Consider the following 15,175-nt stretch of genomic DNA (forward strand, 5'->3'; position numbering starts at 1 on the left):
AATAATTAATAAAACAAGCAATGAGTATCCTAATCTCTAGCAAAATATTCTTTCAACAAGATCATCACAAGTACTATTTAGAAGCACTCTACAAACTGGCACTAGGCTAGATTTCTCCTTTGCCAGTTGTTTGTTAATCAAGATCAGTGATGTGGGACTGAAAATGCATCTTTTTTTTCCTAATCTATGATAGCTGAAAGCTGACATATATGAAGTACCATAACATTTAAGCAGCTTTCATAAACTGCAAAATTAGAGGATGTAGGTTCAAATCCTACCACTAATGCTTATTATTACCTGTGAGACCTTAGGCAAATCATTTAAACCTCCCTTAGCCTCAGTTTCTGCCTCTATAAAATTAGGGAGGCCTGGACTAGATTGTCAATAAGGTTCTTCCCAGTTCTAAAGACATGCTTATAATCCAATGAATGCCAGTGTTTTCAGGCTGTATGTGGGTAGCACTTGTCAGGTTATGGGTATGTGCAAACCCTTTGGGAGCCAAAATGTGTATGAAATAAATCTGACATGTGCTAGTAGTGACTCTTATCAGTATTCTTGGTCATAAATCCTAAATGTGTCTGACAGTTAATGCTAGGAGGCAACATCAACTTTACTTTAATGCTACATGATATGATCAAGAATGCTCACTCTAAATATGGCCTAATTGATTAGACAATCAGGGAAGAGGCTAAGTAATATGAAGTGATCTACTATAATCTCAAATATGGTAGATATATTTGTTGTTATCTAAACATTTGAATTTTATTAAATTAATTTCCATTCCTAATTTTGAGTTTCCCCAGCTGGTGAATATTTTTTTTTTTAAAGAAAACCATATTGTAGTAAATCCTTCCTAGAACAATACCTATAATCCAATACTTCTAAAACTTGTCTTGAGTCTCCTTTATACTCCTAAAAAATTTTGAGAACCTCTTAAGACTAAGAACTTTTGTTTATGTAGGTTATATCTCTCAACATTTACCATTTTAGAACTTTAAACATCTTGGTATCATTATGAAAAGTTTTGACCTCATGTACCCTTAGAGGTTCCTGGACCCTACTTTGAGAACTGCTGCTATACTCTACAGAGCCAAAGGCTACCTCTTTAATGAGCAGATTTCACTGTAATATATGTTTCTTTGATTTTCTGAAAACAGTAAAACCTCACTGATAAGGATTAAATATACACAATCTGAATCAGTCAAAAGACAAAAATATAGAGCATGTCTTATTTTTTTAATACAGTTTTATTGCTTTAGAGTACAGTGTCTAATCCGAGGTCTTATTTTCCTGATAGGATTTGAAATGATCACAACTCTTTTTATATGTAAGCATATGACTCCAAAATATTTAAAATAATTCATTTTTGGTATATAATCATTATGTTAAACTTTTTTACCCTATTAATTTGCTTAAGTAAAATCTTCTCTATAATGTAAAGGTACACTCAGTCCATTACTAATCTGTTCTAAATCACTGGAGACTGAATCAATGACTTTAAAACATTTTCATTTGGGCATAACATCCTTAACAAATATTTCTCAGGATATCAAGATTTTGGCCTTGATTATATGACTACATCCCCTCCCAAATTATGTATTCTAGGCTTATCAATTCCATCCTCTTGTGCCCTTCAGAAAACAATTCTGTGTAGCTACAAAAACTACAAAAGCAAAATTAAGTTTACCCTTCTGCAGGGTCTAATGCAAGAGCTCTGGGGCTATCTAGGTCCTTCCACACCAGAACCTGACGATGTTGACCATCCAGCTTTGATACTTCAATACGATTTGTTCCAGTGTCTGCCCAGTATAAATTCTTTCCTAGCCAGTCTACAGCCATGCCTTCTGGATAATCCAAGCCAAATTCCACCACATGCTCCAGTGAACTGCCATTCATAAATGCTCTGCTGATAGTCTACAGAAACACAGAGACACATAAGACATGAAAATAATGATGAAAGATTTACAAACAAAACATAATTCAGAAGAATAATTAAGAGGGAGTTTAGGGGAGAGGGTATTTTTTCTTTTAAAGCAAAACCAAAAGTCCCTATAGTTCATGAGCAGTGAAAATATTTCATAATATTTTGTAATCTCTATTGCAGAAATAAGTTTAGGTGGATCTGGATCTAGTAAAAACTAAAAATACAAGTGATCCTTCAGAATTTACTATCAAATCAAAGGAGAGAACTTTAGTATTTTCAAGAATCAAAATGCATACTAATACATCAGATATGTATAACCTTTTTAAAAAAATATCCTTGGTCACCAAGTAGAAAAATATATGACTACAACCTGTGGATAGATACAATGTAGACTCAGCTTTCTGAACACATTTAGGAGTGTTATCATGATAAATTGATGGGAAATTAGTATTTTTAAACAAAGTAGCCTTGTCTATGTGCCACCTCCCCCCTATATTTCCAATGTAGCTTTAAATTAAATGTAGCTTTGAATTAAATTGTTAAATTGTTGCATGTTAAATTGGTAGAATGGACAATCAATAGGCAGTCAGCAGCTTTAAATTACTCCCTGACGAAAGCTATCATCACATAATAAAAACAGGAATAAGCTACTCAGAATACAATATATTTATTATATAATGAAACAAGACAAAAACATCTGGCAAAAAGAAGCAAAGTCTCCCCAATTTTTCTGACCCATTTTCTGATTCTGTTTTCTGATAGCTCTTCTTCCTGATTTTATCAAGCTAGTTTAAAACCAATAACTGCAACTGGTGAGGGATTAAAAAAAAATTGTATGAAATAATTTACTAGCCCAACCTCTTACTAGATTATTTAATACAGTATCCTAATTTCTTTATCAACTATAGACAGAAAAGAACTTTTTCTCAGCCCTTAAACTGCCCATGGCAAACAGTATCTATGAAATTGCTGGATTGTTTATTTAGGAAAGAGGGAAGTCACGTACATGAAATATAATTCAGCAAAAATATTAATCTGACTACAGAATATTCATAGCAGCTAGATAAAAGGAAAAAAAGCTAGTAAATTATACAGCAACCATAGGAGTCCTAGGGTGAATTTTAGATCAAAAGGCTCAAAGTCATATTTACCTCAACTTTTGGAAACCAAAAAATACCTAGGATCATAGGATGTAAAAGCTGGATGGCACCTTAAAAATCACTTAATTAACATTCTAATTCTATAGAAGAGTTCATTGAAACCCAAAGGGGCTAAGTGACTTGTCCATGGTTTGGTCACAGATGTATTAAGTATGAGCTGGGTGTCAAACCCCATTTCAGTGATTCTTTCCGCAATACCACAGTTATATCTCACACTGCTACATGGATCACCTCACTCCTACTACCCTACTCAGTGGTAGTCTCTAGCCATGGGTTCAGCACATTCCTCAGTCCTAAGTGCAACAGTCAGAGGTCATAGGGATCATAGATTCAGAGCTGGAAGGGATCTCAGAAACCATCAGATGGAACTCCCTCATTTTACAAATGAGGAAACTCAGGTCCAAAGAGGCTCAGGCTCACAGTCACACAGACAGTAAGTGACACAGTTAGAATCTGAATCAATGTCTTCTGACTCTATATCCAGTCAATTTTTTCCATTGGATCATATGTCCTAATGTCTATGGGCACTAATGGTAGGTCAGGCAGATAGACAAAGAAGGACAAAAGAAAATGATGAAAAGAGAAGAAAGAAAAATAATATAAAAGAAGGCACAGTATTATTCATTATATACTCCTGTTCTAGGATATTAGGGTTGGCAGACTGACTAATCCCCCTTTACCTTCAGAGAAATATCAGTCCAGTAAATACGATTGTCTGTTACATCAAAATCTAAAGCAGAAGCTTCTTTCACACCAGTCAGTGGGATGGCCACATTGTTGTTGTTTGTTTCCAAAGAGATGCGCCTTATGTCTGCTCTCCGAGAAAACAAGAGGAAAGCTTCTGGAACAATGCAAGTCTTCATGTCACTGATAAGCTCAAAGCCGATGGGGCAGGCACAGCGGAGTCCCTGAGGTCTATAGAGGCAAAGATGGCTACATCCCCCATTTTCATTAGCACATGGGTTGGAACCTAAAAGTAAATTATTGAAAGACAGAGTTAAACACAGACACAAAGCAACATGGTTTTTGGTGCCAGTCATTTTTAGATTGCTAAATATCTTGAACAAAGCCATATGTGTGCTCTCTTCCATGCCCAGACAAGCAGTATTCATAGACTTGTAGAAAAATAAAACTTCATTATAAAATTCTTTCCTTCTCACCCATGATTAAGTTCCAAATAAGTGAAATTTTTTGCATAATATTGTATGTTTTTAGTAGGGAGGTGTCCCTCTAAGACAAAACCACCAAAATGCAAATTTTGTAGCCAGAGCATTAAGTCCCATTAAAAGGGCAACAGATTATGTCTATATTACCAAATTTCTTAAGTTTTTTTCCCCCCTATTCTGCCCCTGGGGAAAATTTGAAAGTGCCAGAACATACTAATCATCTATTTCAACTATTCAAAAAAGCTGCTCTGTAAACTTTTGCCTCTTACTCATCTCTCTTCCCTTCTTTCTCCCTCTATTTCCAAGCATTAGGTTAAGTTTTTATCTACTCACCAATGATTCGATGAACATTTGTGGCTTTTAGGCCCATAAGATCAGGCAGCTGATCTATGATGATTTCCCTTTCAGCACTTCGTTTGTGCACCCGTTCAATGCTACGTCTTTGCCAGTCAGTCCAATAGACATAGTCTCCAAGCAAGGTGAACCCAAAAATGTGAGGAATCTTGTCTTCCACCAACACTCTTCTTCCAGTACCATCTGCATTCATAACCTTTGGATTGGCAGTGGGAAGGAGAAAAAATTGTACTCACCCACTGAATGAAAAATGTAAGTAAAATAACTTAGTTCAGATTTTATTTTTAATCTATACTTGATCCCTTGGTTCTTAATTCCGCAGTTATTACAAACCTTTTCCTTCCTCAAATTTCCATCTCCATCTCCTCCATAGTCAACTACTTGACTAAGCTGGAAGGCATCTAGAGTGATCAATTCAAACCATAAAACTTCTCAGATTCTCTACCAATTTCTTTTTCTTTTCTTTCATCCAAATGTAAGGGTGGGGGTTACTGGAGCAAATCAAATCATCCACAACAACTAAAATGAGTGATAAGATGATTAATAATTAACTAGGTTATTAAAAGTAGTTCCTAATTACTTTCCCTGCCTGAAGTCTATCACCTCTCCAATCCATCTTACATACTGCTCCATAGCAATTTCTCTTAAACAAAGATCTGACTATGGAAATTACCTAAACCTAACCAACTCCAATGGCTTCTTATTGCTACTGGGATAACATAAACTCTTTGGTTAACTCCTTAAAGCTCTACACAACCTGGCTCCAATTTATCTTTTCATTCTCACTGGATATTATTCTTCCTCCAATACTTTGTAATCTCCTCAAACTGACCTTCTCTCTATTCTTCACACACCATACTCCATCTCCTGTCTGTGGTCCTCTGCACTGCCTCTTATACATGCCTAGAATGAATTCCCTCAATTCCACCTTATAAAGTCCCTCTCTGCCTTTATGATGCAGTTTAGAAACCATCTTCTGATGAAGCCTTTCCTGATAACTGCCACACTCCTCCCTTCCCCCACATTAATATTCATGATGCAGATATTTTTGTATATACTTGTTATGTCCCCCATTAGAATGTAATTTCCATGGGAGTAGAAACTTGTTTTATTCTTTATATTTTTATCCCCAAGGCCTAGCATAATATCTGGCATGTAGCAAGTACCTAATAGATACTTGCAGATTGATTTACAGGTATAAAGGTCTGGTGACCTCCCTAGACGGAACAAAATGTTTTTTCACACCGGTTAAGAAATCTGATGACACCTTACGGGGCCTCTTTAAATGAGCAAGAGCTGGGTTGGAACCAAAGGTTTGAGTACCTGGCAGTAGAGAGTATTCTAAACCCTGGAGAAGAAATTTCTTGGGGATAAGGGAAGGGAAGAGAATAAACATTTATAAAATAGCACCTACCTACATGCCAGGTACTGTACCAAGTGCTTTACAAATATACATATATTTTGCTTTTTGGAAGGCAACTGGGGCTAAGTAACTTGCCTAAGGTTATACAGCTAGTTTTTTGTGTGTGCGTGGGTGTTAAGTGTCTGAGGCTGGAACCGAACTTGGGTCCTTCTGACTCCGGGGCCAGTGCTTTACTCACTGTGCCACCTCGCCACCCCCATATATATATATATATATATATATATATATATATATGTTTTTTTTTTAACAAATATTTAGTTTACAAATTTTACAAATAAAATTTACAAATACTCATTTGATCTTCATAACAATAGTGGAAGATAGGTGCTGTTATTATTCTCATTTCTATAGTTAAGGAAATTGAAGCAAAGAGAGGAAAGTGACTTGCCCAGGGTCACTCAGGTCTCCCTGTCTATAGACCCAGCATCCTATCCACTATACCTTTAGCTTTAATGTCTTCAGCATCCTATCCACTATACCTTTAGCTTTAATGTCTTATAAATTCTTAAGGAGGCCTCTGGACTTTCCATCTTCCCATCATAGCAAACCCAGAACAGGAGACAACAGTGTCTGCCTTGGCATCAAGGACAGACTGGGTACAGATTCAAATTTCTATTAAGTACCCAGTAGGGAAAATAATACCACACCTAAGGGAGTCTTGAGGGCTCCAGCAAAGGGACATCCAGAAACTGTGGATTACTCCTTCGTCACATCAGCTTACACCCACTTTCACCAGAATTCTCTAAGTATTTTTAAAAATATTTTTATTTAAAGTTTTGAGTTCCAAATTCTATCACTGCCCTTTTCTCACACATTCTTTGTACAAAAGTTCTCAATGATTTGTTAGTGCTTAGAAGGTAAATATCAAACTCCTTAGCATTCAAGATCCTCCCATAAAATGGAACTATCTCACCTTTCCAACTATGTCTTAAACTATTCCCTCCATAAATTCTATACACCAACAAAACTGGAATACTTGCTGTGCCCTGTAGACATTTTGTATTCCCCTGCCTTCATTCCTTTGCTCATGCTTGGAACACCTTAGCCCTTCACCTTTTTTCTTTTCTTTTTGGAGGGCAATTGGAGTTAAGTGACTTGCCCAAGGTCACATGGCTAGTTTTTGTGTTAAAGTGTCTGAGGCTGAATATGAACTCAGGTCCTCTTGACTCCAGGGCCAGTGCTCTATTCACTGCACCACCTAGCTGCCTCTCTTTACCTTTTTTCTACTGAAATTCTGCCAATTCTTTAAGCCTATTACAACCACCTACTTTAAAGCCTCCATCAATGATAATCTCTTCCTCTTTGGACCCCACAAGGAATTCCATCTGCACCTCATCTTGGGTTTCTATCATATACTGTTCTGTATTATATTGCTCTGTATTTCTAAATACATACATGTCTTTATATTATAGTAATTCAAGTATGAAACAATAAAGAAGGGTACCACTATCATTCAAGTTATCCAGGTTCAGAACTTCAGAATCATCACAGACTTCCCTCTCCCTCACCTTTCACATGTAATCAGTTTTGTTAATTCCAACCCCCCAAAATAACTGTTTTTCCTCTCCAATCACAAGGTCAATCTTTGTTCAGGTCCTCTTCACCTCTCAGCTAGACTAATAACAGTTGATATTTATAAAATGCTTAGCACTATATATTGTCTCAATTAATCCAGCCAAGTCACTCAAAATTTCATTGCCCCAGTTGAAAAACTATTCTGTCAGAGAACATCTGCCTATCTGTATTGATATAAGTTGTTTCATCAGCTAGAGTTTCCTATACAAAAACAAAACAAAATCCAAAACAAAACCAAAAAACCTCAGCTCTTAGAACCCATTTATCCACCAAAGAGATCCTCAGGAATACCCTATGAAATAGATGATATTATGATTCTTTTTTTACAGACATAAAAACTGAAGCTCAGAGAAGTTAGGTGATCTGCCAGGATAATAGATGTGCTAGCTAATAAATGTCTATAGAAGGACTAGCAACCAGGTTTTTGCAATCCAGCACTCTCATATGCTATACCAAAATACTTATGACAAGAGCCTCTTCATTGGTATCTGCTTCTGATCTCATCCTCCATTTAACATCAGCAGCTCTGCTTCATTCTGACTCCATGGAACATCATGTTCTCTCACTAGGTATCCTACTGTGGCCCTCTCCTCTTTGTGTGCTGTCTTCCACTATTAGATTGTAAGGTCTTTGGGGGCAGAGACCTTTTTTCTTATTTGTATCCCCAGCATTTAGCACAGTACTTAAGAAATGCTTGTTCAATTCAATTTCTTGCCAATTCATCCTCCACACAAATGCCAAATTGATATTCTTAAAATATAACAGATCTGACCATATCATTCCTATACTAAAAAATTCTCAGTGGCTCCCTATTGCCTCTAGGATGAATTACAAAATCCTCACACTGGCATTTAAAACTCCAAAGACTTGAGGCAGCAAGGCGAATAGAGTATAGACTTAGAATCAGGAAAACTTGAGTTCTAATCTGGCCTAAGACACTACTTGTGTTGCCTTATGTTTCAGGAACTGGTTACTGCCTGGTTACTGTTCAAGGCTTTGGTTCTGGGGCCACTCTACTACTGAAGTTTATTTCTCCAAGTACTATAGGATTCCCGGGCCAGTTTATAACTGGATTCTGCATGGGGCTTTTCCCTCCCTGTTCTTTTTTGCCTTGGAGCTCCACTCAAGGCCTTTCCTGTATGCTCTGGGGTACTCTGCACAACTTCTACTTACTCTGGTTTATCTTCACTGCTAGTTTCCACAGAATTCTGACAAGTTTTTTTATGCAGTCTTGGCCTACAGAAATATACAGCTGATTCTGTTTATTTTTTTTCCTGGTTCAATTTTAGAGCTTAACTAGACTGTTTGTGAGAAACAGGGGCTCCTTTAAGTCTTAATACACTACTTTTTTTTGAGGGTGGCAGGGGGTGAGAAATACAGCAGTCACTCATGGGCCTGATCCCATTATTGATCAACACAGAGGTTTGAGACCTGCTGTTTCACCCCTCCTTTAACAGAATCCCTCCTCCCTCCTCCCCCCCCCACAACCCACCCCTAAGGCTCATCATATTGGTGCCAGAATTAGTGCAGATATCTAAACAGCTTTAGCTCTATTGAATCTCAGAACTCCAGAGCTCAACTGATCAACCAACCTCAGTTTCTCAATAGCAGGATTACAAACAAGCATAGACAAGCCCAACCTTGTTGCCATTGTCCCATGCCTACACTTTCTATTAAGCAATACTGACTGCTTCTTCAAAAGCAGCAATTAAAATTTCATCAGAAGTGAAAGTAGCCTCCTGTCCTAGATAGAAAAAAGGTCATAACATCATTTTACTGAAATGCTCAGTACTGCTATTTAATTACCCATACTTCCCCAGAACAGATTTAATTTAATCACATTTGATAAATGAAATATTCATTATATGGCAAAATATGAAAAATCATAAAATGTAGCTGATGAAAAGTATGGAAATAAAAGACCAGGAACACTTCTACATCAATTAGCTGAAGCATTTAGGCATCTCAGTGTGGCAAAGTAGAGAGACCTTTTGAATGGGAGTCGAGATTTGGGTTCTATGCCCCAAAATATTGCTAACCAGCCCTTGGCTCTCTTAATAAAAGATTCTCCCTCAGGTTTAACCACTATGACAGCATGGCCCTCACATAGAGTCAGGGACACTGTGCTTATAACTGAGAGAGAGTTCCACAGGGTAGGTAGTAATTGTGGAACAGGGATTTCAGGTGAATTCAACTACTGTATTTAAAATACCATGCTAGGACCTGGCAGAGAAATTAAGCGGGCCATGAACTACGCCTTCAAGTAGTTTAAAATCTAACTGGAATGTTAAGACATATACACCAACGCACATGAAATTCTACAATATAAGGCACTAGGTGATAAGTGCTACATAATGAGTACTTTGGGAACTCAGAAAGAGTAGAGATTATTTCTAGCTTCATCTGACAGGAAAGACTGAAAAGAGGTAGAATTTGAGTACTATAGGAATTCAAAGGTAGGGGAGACTCCTTTGAGTTTTAATTATCAGGAATTACTTCATACAGGAAGACTATGAACTGGATCTTGCTGAAACAGGGTTTAAAAGTCATAGAGGGGCAGCCAGGTAGCACAGCGAGTAAGAGCACCGGCCCCAGTGTTGAGATGACCTGGGGATCGAATCCGGGCTCAGATACTTAGCACCACACCCAGAAATAACTGGCCGTGTAACCTTGAGCAAGTTACTGAGAGTCCCATTAAGGGAACTACAAGTTTATTCAGAAAGAATAAATGTAAAATAAAGGTAATGAAAACCTTCCTGGCTTTCCAACAAATACTGTTTATTTCTAGACTAAGGATGTCTCTCATAAAACCAAACAAAAAATATCTAAATGAATTCAATTCAATCAATATTTGTAGAGTGCATGTATTTTTAAAAAATCCATTTATGGAAAACTCCATAAAATACAAAAATAATCATTTTATTATTGCAATAGTACTTTGCTGAAGTAAATATATTACTGAAAATCATATTTCATGGGTAGAATTTCTGTAAGGCAAATTAATAAGAGAAATGTTCTGTTTTGAACACAGGAAAAGGAGATGTGCATTCGTTAATAAAAGCAATAAAAACAACCATAATTTAACAATTAACGTATCTAAAACCTAGGTTCCCAATATCTAATTAACTGTAAAGACTCTTTTTATATTAAAAGAAGATGGAAGTAATTGGGGATGGGATTCAATCTGAACCCTTAAAAGGAAAAGATCATGTCTTTGAAAGCAACCCAGTCCCTGAATTTTCCCATACATTTCAGTAGCCCAGATCACTGATGCCTTTACCCAAGGCATCTGACCCACCCCAGACTACCCTGATTACTTCATTAGCTTACTTGACACTCCTTAATCCCATGCAGGCCCCTTTCTTGGTTACCTCTGGACCACCCCAGGTTACTACTGGCCACCCCTTAATCTCATCCAGATCTTCCCACAGTCTTTCAAGTTTAAAATATCAATCTTGCCCCCATTAAATTGCTCAGATTCTTAAAATCTGGCCAGCTTGTATTGGGTGTCACAAACAGCACAAACTCACTAGGAGTCTGGCCAGCTTCTGAAACTGATGTTACAATAAACTCACTACTTGAATTGAAAGAAGGCTTGAGTGGTCAAATTATTTTGAGACAGACCCATACCTTGTCTTGCATTTCAGGGTTCCCAGCAACCCCAAACTGCAAAAGAAGCACCATAGTCACACTAAAAAGTATATTTTTATAAGGAGTCAAAAGTTGCTCAATAATACTGGTTTTGGAGATAATATTCACTTTTTTTGCTTTTTGGAGGGGGGAACACAGGGCAATTGGGGTTAAGTGACTTGCCCAAGGTCACATAGCTAGTAAGTGTTAAGTATCTGAGGCCAGATTTGAACTCAGATCCTCCTGACTTCTGGGCTAGTGCTCTATTCACTGCGCTACCTAGCTGCCCCAATAATATTCACTTTTAAAGTCAAACTAAAGAAGGTACCCTCAAAATGAATTTGTTGAAATCATACAAATTTCAAGATAAAGCTATCAAATGGACAAACATGGTTAAAAAAAAAACAGGTCTAGTTATTTCAAACAACTTTCAATGCAACAAATTCTAACTCAATACTGAATGTATATAGTATCCTGGAACAATGTAAAAATGATAATGCATAACTTTTTAACTGATGAAAGTATTATAAAATTGAAGGTCAACTGACTAGTACAACTGAGAAAACCATTGGGCTGTTACAGATTTTCTTAGGAGTTTATTTACTCGCTAACTTAAATTTCTAAGAAAAATCAACACCCCCCAGCAGATATAGCAAAGGATATAAACAGGCTGTTGGTTAAAGAAAAAAATTCAAGTTATCACTAACAATATGGAAAAAAAATCACTAATAATTAAAGAAATGTAAATTAAACAACTCTGGGGTTCCACCTCTTACCTATCAAATTGATATCAAACTGACAAAGATGACTCAAAAAAGAACACATGTCAAAAGAACTGCCCCCAAATAGGCACAGGGTTAGTAGAACTCAGAAAAAGTACAGCCATTCTAACCATGTCCAGAATGTTACTAAGTTGTACACCCCTTTGACCCAGGAATATCACTACTTGGCTTATACTACAAAAAGTTTGGAGCAGCTATATGGCTCAGTGGACAAAATGCTGGGGCTGGAGTCAGAAGACCTGAGTTCAAATCTAACCTCAGACACTTACTAGCTATGTGACTCTCGGCAAGTTACCTAATCTCTATTTGTCTTAACCCACTGGAGAAGGAAATAGGCAAACCATTCCAGTATCTTTGCCAAGAAAACCCCTTCCTGAGGTCACGAAGAGTCAGACACGACTGAACAACAACAAAAAGATCACAGTAAAAGGACCCATCTGTACAAAAAAATTCATAGTAGCCTTTTTCGGTTGAGGTTAAAGAACTAAAGGGGTGACCATTAACTGAAGGAATGACTAAACAAATTATGGTAAATTAATGTTATAGAATATTATGGTACTATAAAAAATGATGAAAGATGCTTCAGAGAAATATGGGAAGATTTACTTGTAATGATACTGAATTAAATAAAAAGAACCAAAACAATTTATACATTAACAGCATCATTTTTAAACAAAGCACTTTGAAAAAATTAAGAATTCTGATCAATTTAGTGAAAAACTCAGGTCCTCCTGACTCCAGGGCCAGTGCTCTATTCACTGCGCCATCTAGCCGCTCCGAGATGATAGATTAAAAAAGCAAAACGACATTATTTTTTGGACATGGCTGCTGCAGAAATATGTTTTGTTTAACCAGGCATATTTGTTACAGGGTATGATAGGACTAAGAACTTCTCCATCCTCCCTTTCATCAAAAAAGGAATTAGTTCTCCTTAACAGGCAACAAAGCTATTCTTAGGACCTGACTAGTCTCTGCTTCCCCTAACACAACTTCTCAGTCACCTAAGGGCTTAAAAAGCCTCAAATTCCTGGAATTGAAACCCCTCCAACTTAACAGATATTTGAACACCACACCTAGTGCACACTGGATGAGCTTCCATATGGAGATGGGACTGGGTGTAAGGGCTGTATACCTATATAAGCTAAGTACCACTTAGTACTGTATTCTTGTTGGATAGCCAACCTCTGTTAGGACAAAGCAAATCTCCTTTTGATAACTGTTAAACTATTATAAATTACTCAATTTACCCCCAAACTGAATCTTAATAGGGTAATGGCATTAGGACAGCCCCTAACAGAAGGGACTTCCTTTTTTTTTTTAAGAGAAGAGTGAGAGAAAATTAAATACCTGTTAATTTTGTTTTAAAAGAAAGAAAATACATAATGTGGAGGAGAAAAAAGGTGGTATATCCATTAGACAGAAACACTAGACAGTATTTTAATTCTAGACAAGAATAATATGTTCAATGTTTTGCAACCTTTATCCTATGAATCCCAAAAAAAGAAATCCCCAAATAATTTGTATTCCATATGCCCTTTTCCATACTTAGAAAAAAAAAAAAAGAATGACAGTAGGGAGTATGCCAATCATGCCGACCTATCTTGCACTTAATTTAAGAACAGAAAAAGAAAAAACTTTAAATATATTAATGTTGTTGGTATGGGAGGTTAAGAAATCCTTATCAAAAAAAAAAAAGAAAGAAAAGAAATCCTTATCAACTTCTAGGCCAATAGCAGTAGTCAGTAATCAACTCTGAGAGGCAGAAGAATTTTTTTTTTTTAATTTTTACTCTAAGAGTGAAGTTTAGATGTGGTCACCAGCAAATAAGCTTATATTCTTCTGACACCTCCATTCACCTAAGAAGTTACCTGCTATCTTTAAGGGAACAGGCCTCACTTGCTTAACAACCCTATCTTAGAAGTAATGCAGCATATCTGAAGCTCTGTAACAGCTCTAAAGCCCAGTTTTATGAAACTTGAGGCTACACAAATGGAATTTAAGAGGGTTAAGTGCATGTCAATACAAAGAGGAAATATAACTCACTATGACAGCTTCCTTTCAAGTAAAATTGAAGTAGTAAATGTTTAGTTCCATAGAAAGACTAAATATTCAAGTTTCATTAAGGAAAGAAACAGTGACTACATTCAAATAAAAGCTAAAAAAATATTAATTTTACATGTAGTAAAAACTTAAAATTATTCTTGGTAATAATATTGAGGTAAAAAATATTTTCCATTCCAAGTCATTTGATATTATAGAAAATTAAAAAATTTTTGAGTCTGAAGGAAACTTACAGACCCATCTAATTGAAGGTCCTCATTTACTGATGAGGAAATTGAAACTCAGAATAGTGACCTGGTCAACTTAATATGGCTAGTCAACTAAACAAAACACATTGGTTCATTAACTATGTGCCAGGTACTGAGGACATAAAGCTAAAAATAAAGCAGTCCTGCCCTCAAGGAGCAAGTAACAAAAGCTATCTACTTACCACCTGAATACCAGAAAAGTATAAAATATTCCATAAATCTAAGAGTTACTACATGTAACATCTGAGAACCAATGAAAAATGGATAGGATTACTCTACTTCTCAACACATGAGAAGAATAATCAACACCAGCACTTCAAATTGTTCCCAGACTGCAAAACTGAAGGAATAAAAGTCTCCTTTAAAGATGAGTCAGATTATGATCTAGATAGATCACTTGATAAAACCAAGTAGGTGTTTAAACATAGGAAAACAAGGCTTAACCCAACAGAAAATTTACATAAGCAATCCAATTACAAGTTTAGACCTGAAAAATTAAAAGCTCTGTAGTATATACCTATAACAGAGTATCCATAACTTACAGGCAAAGTATATCCTTTATTGGTGAGACTGCAGGATGTGTTGTGGCATTCAGATTGTGGTTAGTATACATATCATCAAGCAAACTTTTGTCATTATACATTTATTGTAATTTTTAGTTTTAGATCAAATATAGTTGTTAATGAACCAACAGAAGGAGCAACTAAATAATAAACTATTTCTGACTACTATTGACTTGATATTCTTTTTCTTATTTCTGTGAGGCTGAGCAAAGAGCAGGATTAAAGAAGACTGAAGATTAAGAACCTAAAGAAGGGCTCAAGAAAAAGGTAGCTGGCAAGACTAATAAGA

At 36.3% G+C, this 15,175-nt stretch overlaps 1 protein-coding gene across 2 annotated transcripts in view; it reads right to left on the reverse strand.

Moving 5' to 3' along the window:
* Positions 1 to 15,175, reverse strand: part of LRP6 (LDL receptor related protein 6) — a 140,960-nt gene that overhangs the window by 45,210 nt on the left and 80,575 nt on the right. For both annotated transcript variants that reach the window (XM_069101497.1, XM_069101496.1), the window contains exons 8-10: positions 4,584 to 4,800; positions 3,765 to 4,054; positions 1,688 to 1,914 (exon numbers count right to left, since the gene is read on the reverse strand). In XM_069101497.1, coding sequence (XP_068957598.1) covers positions 1,688 to 1,914; positions 3,765 to 4,054; positions 4,584 to 4,800 — 734 coding nt within the window. The remainder of the gene's footprint in view (positions 1 to 1,687; positions 1,915 to 3,764; positions 4,055 to 4,583; positions 4,801 to 15,175) is intronic.

The sequence above is a fragment of the Petaurus breviceps genome, unplaced genomic scaffold (assembly GCF_028583685.1).
Source record: "Petaurus breviceps papuanus isolate PSGF00001 unplaced genomic scaffold, PetGlider_PUasm1.0 470, whole genome shotgun sequence".
NCBI lineage: Eukaryota > Metazoa > Chordata > Mammalia > Diprotodontia > Petauridae > Petaurus > Petaurus breviceps.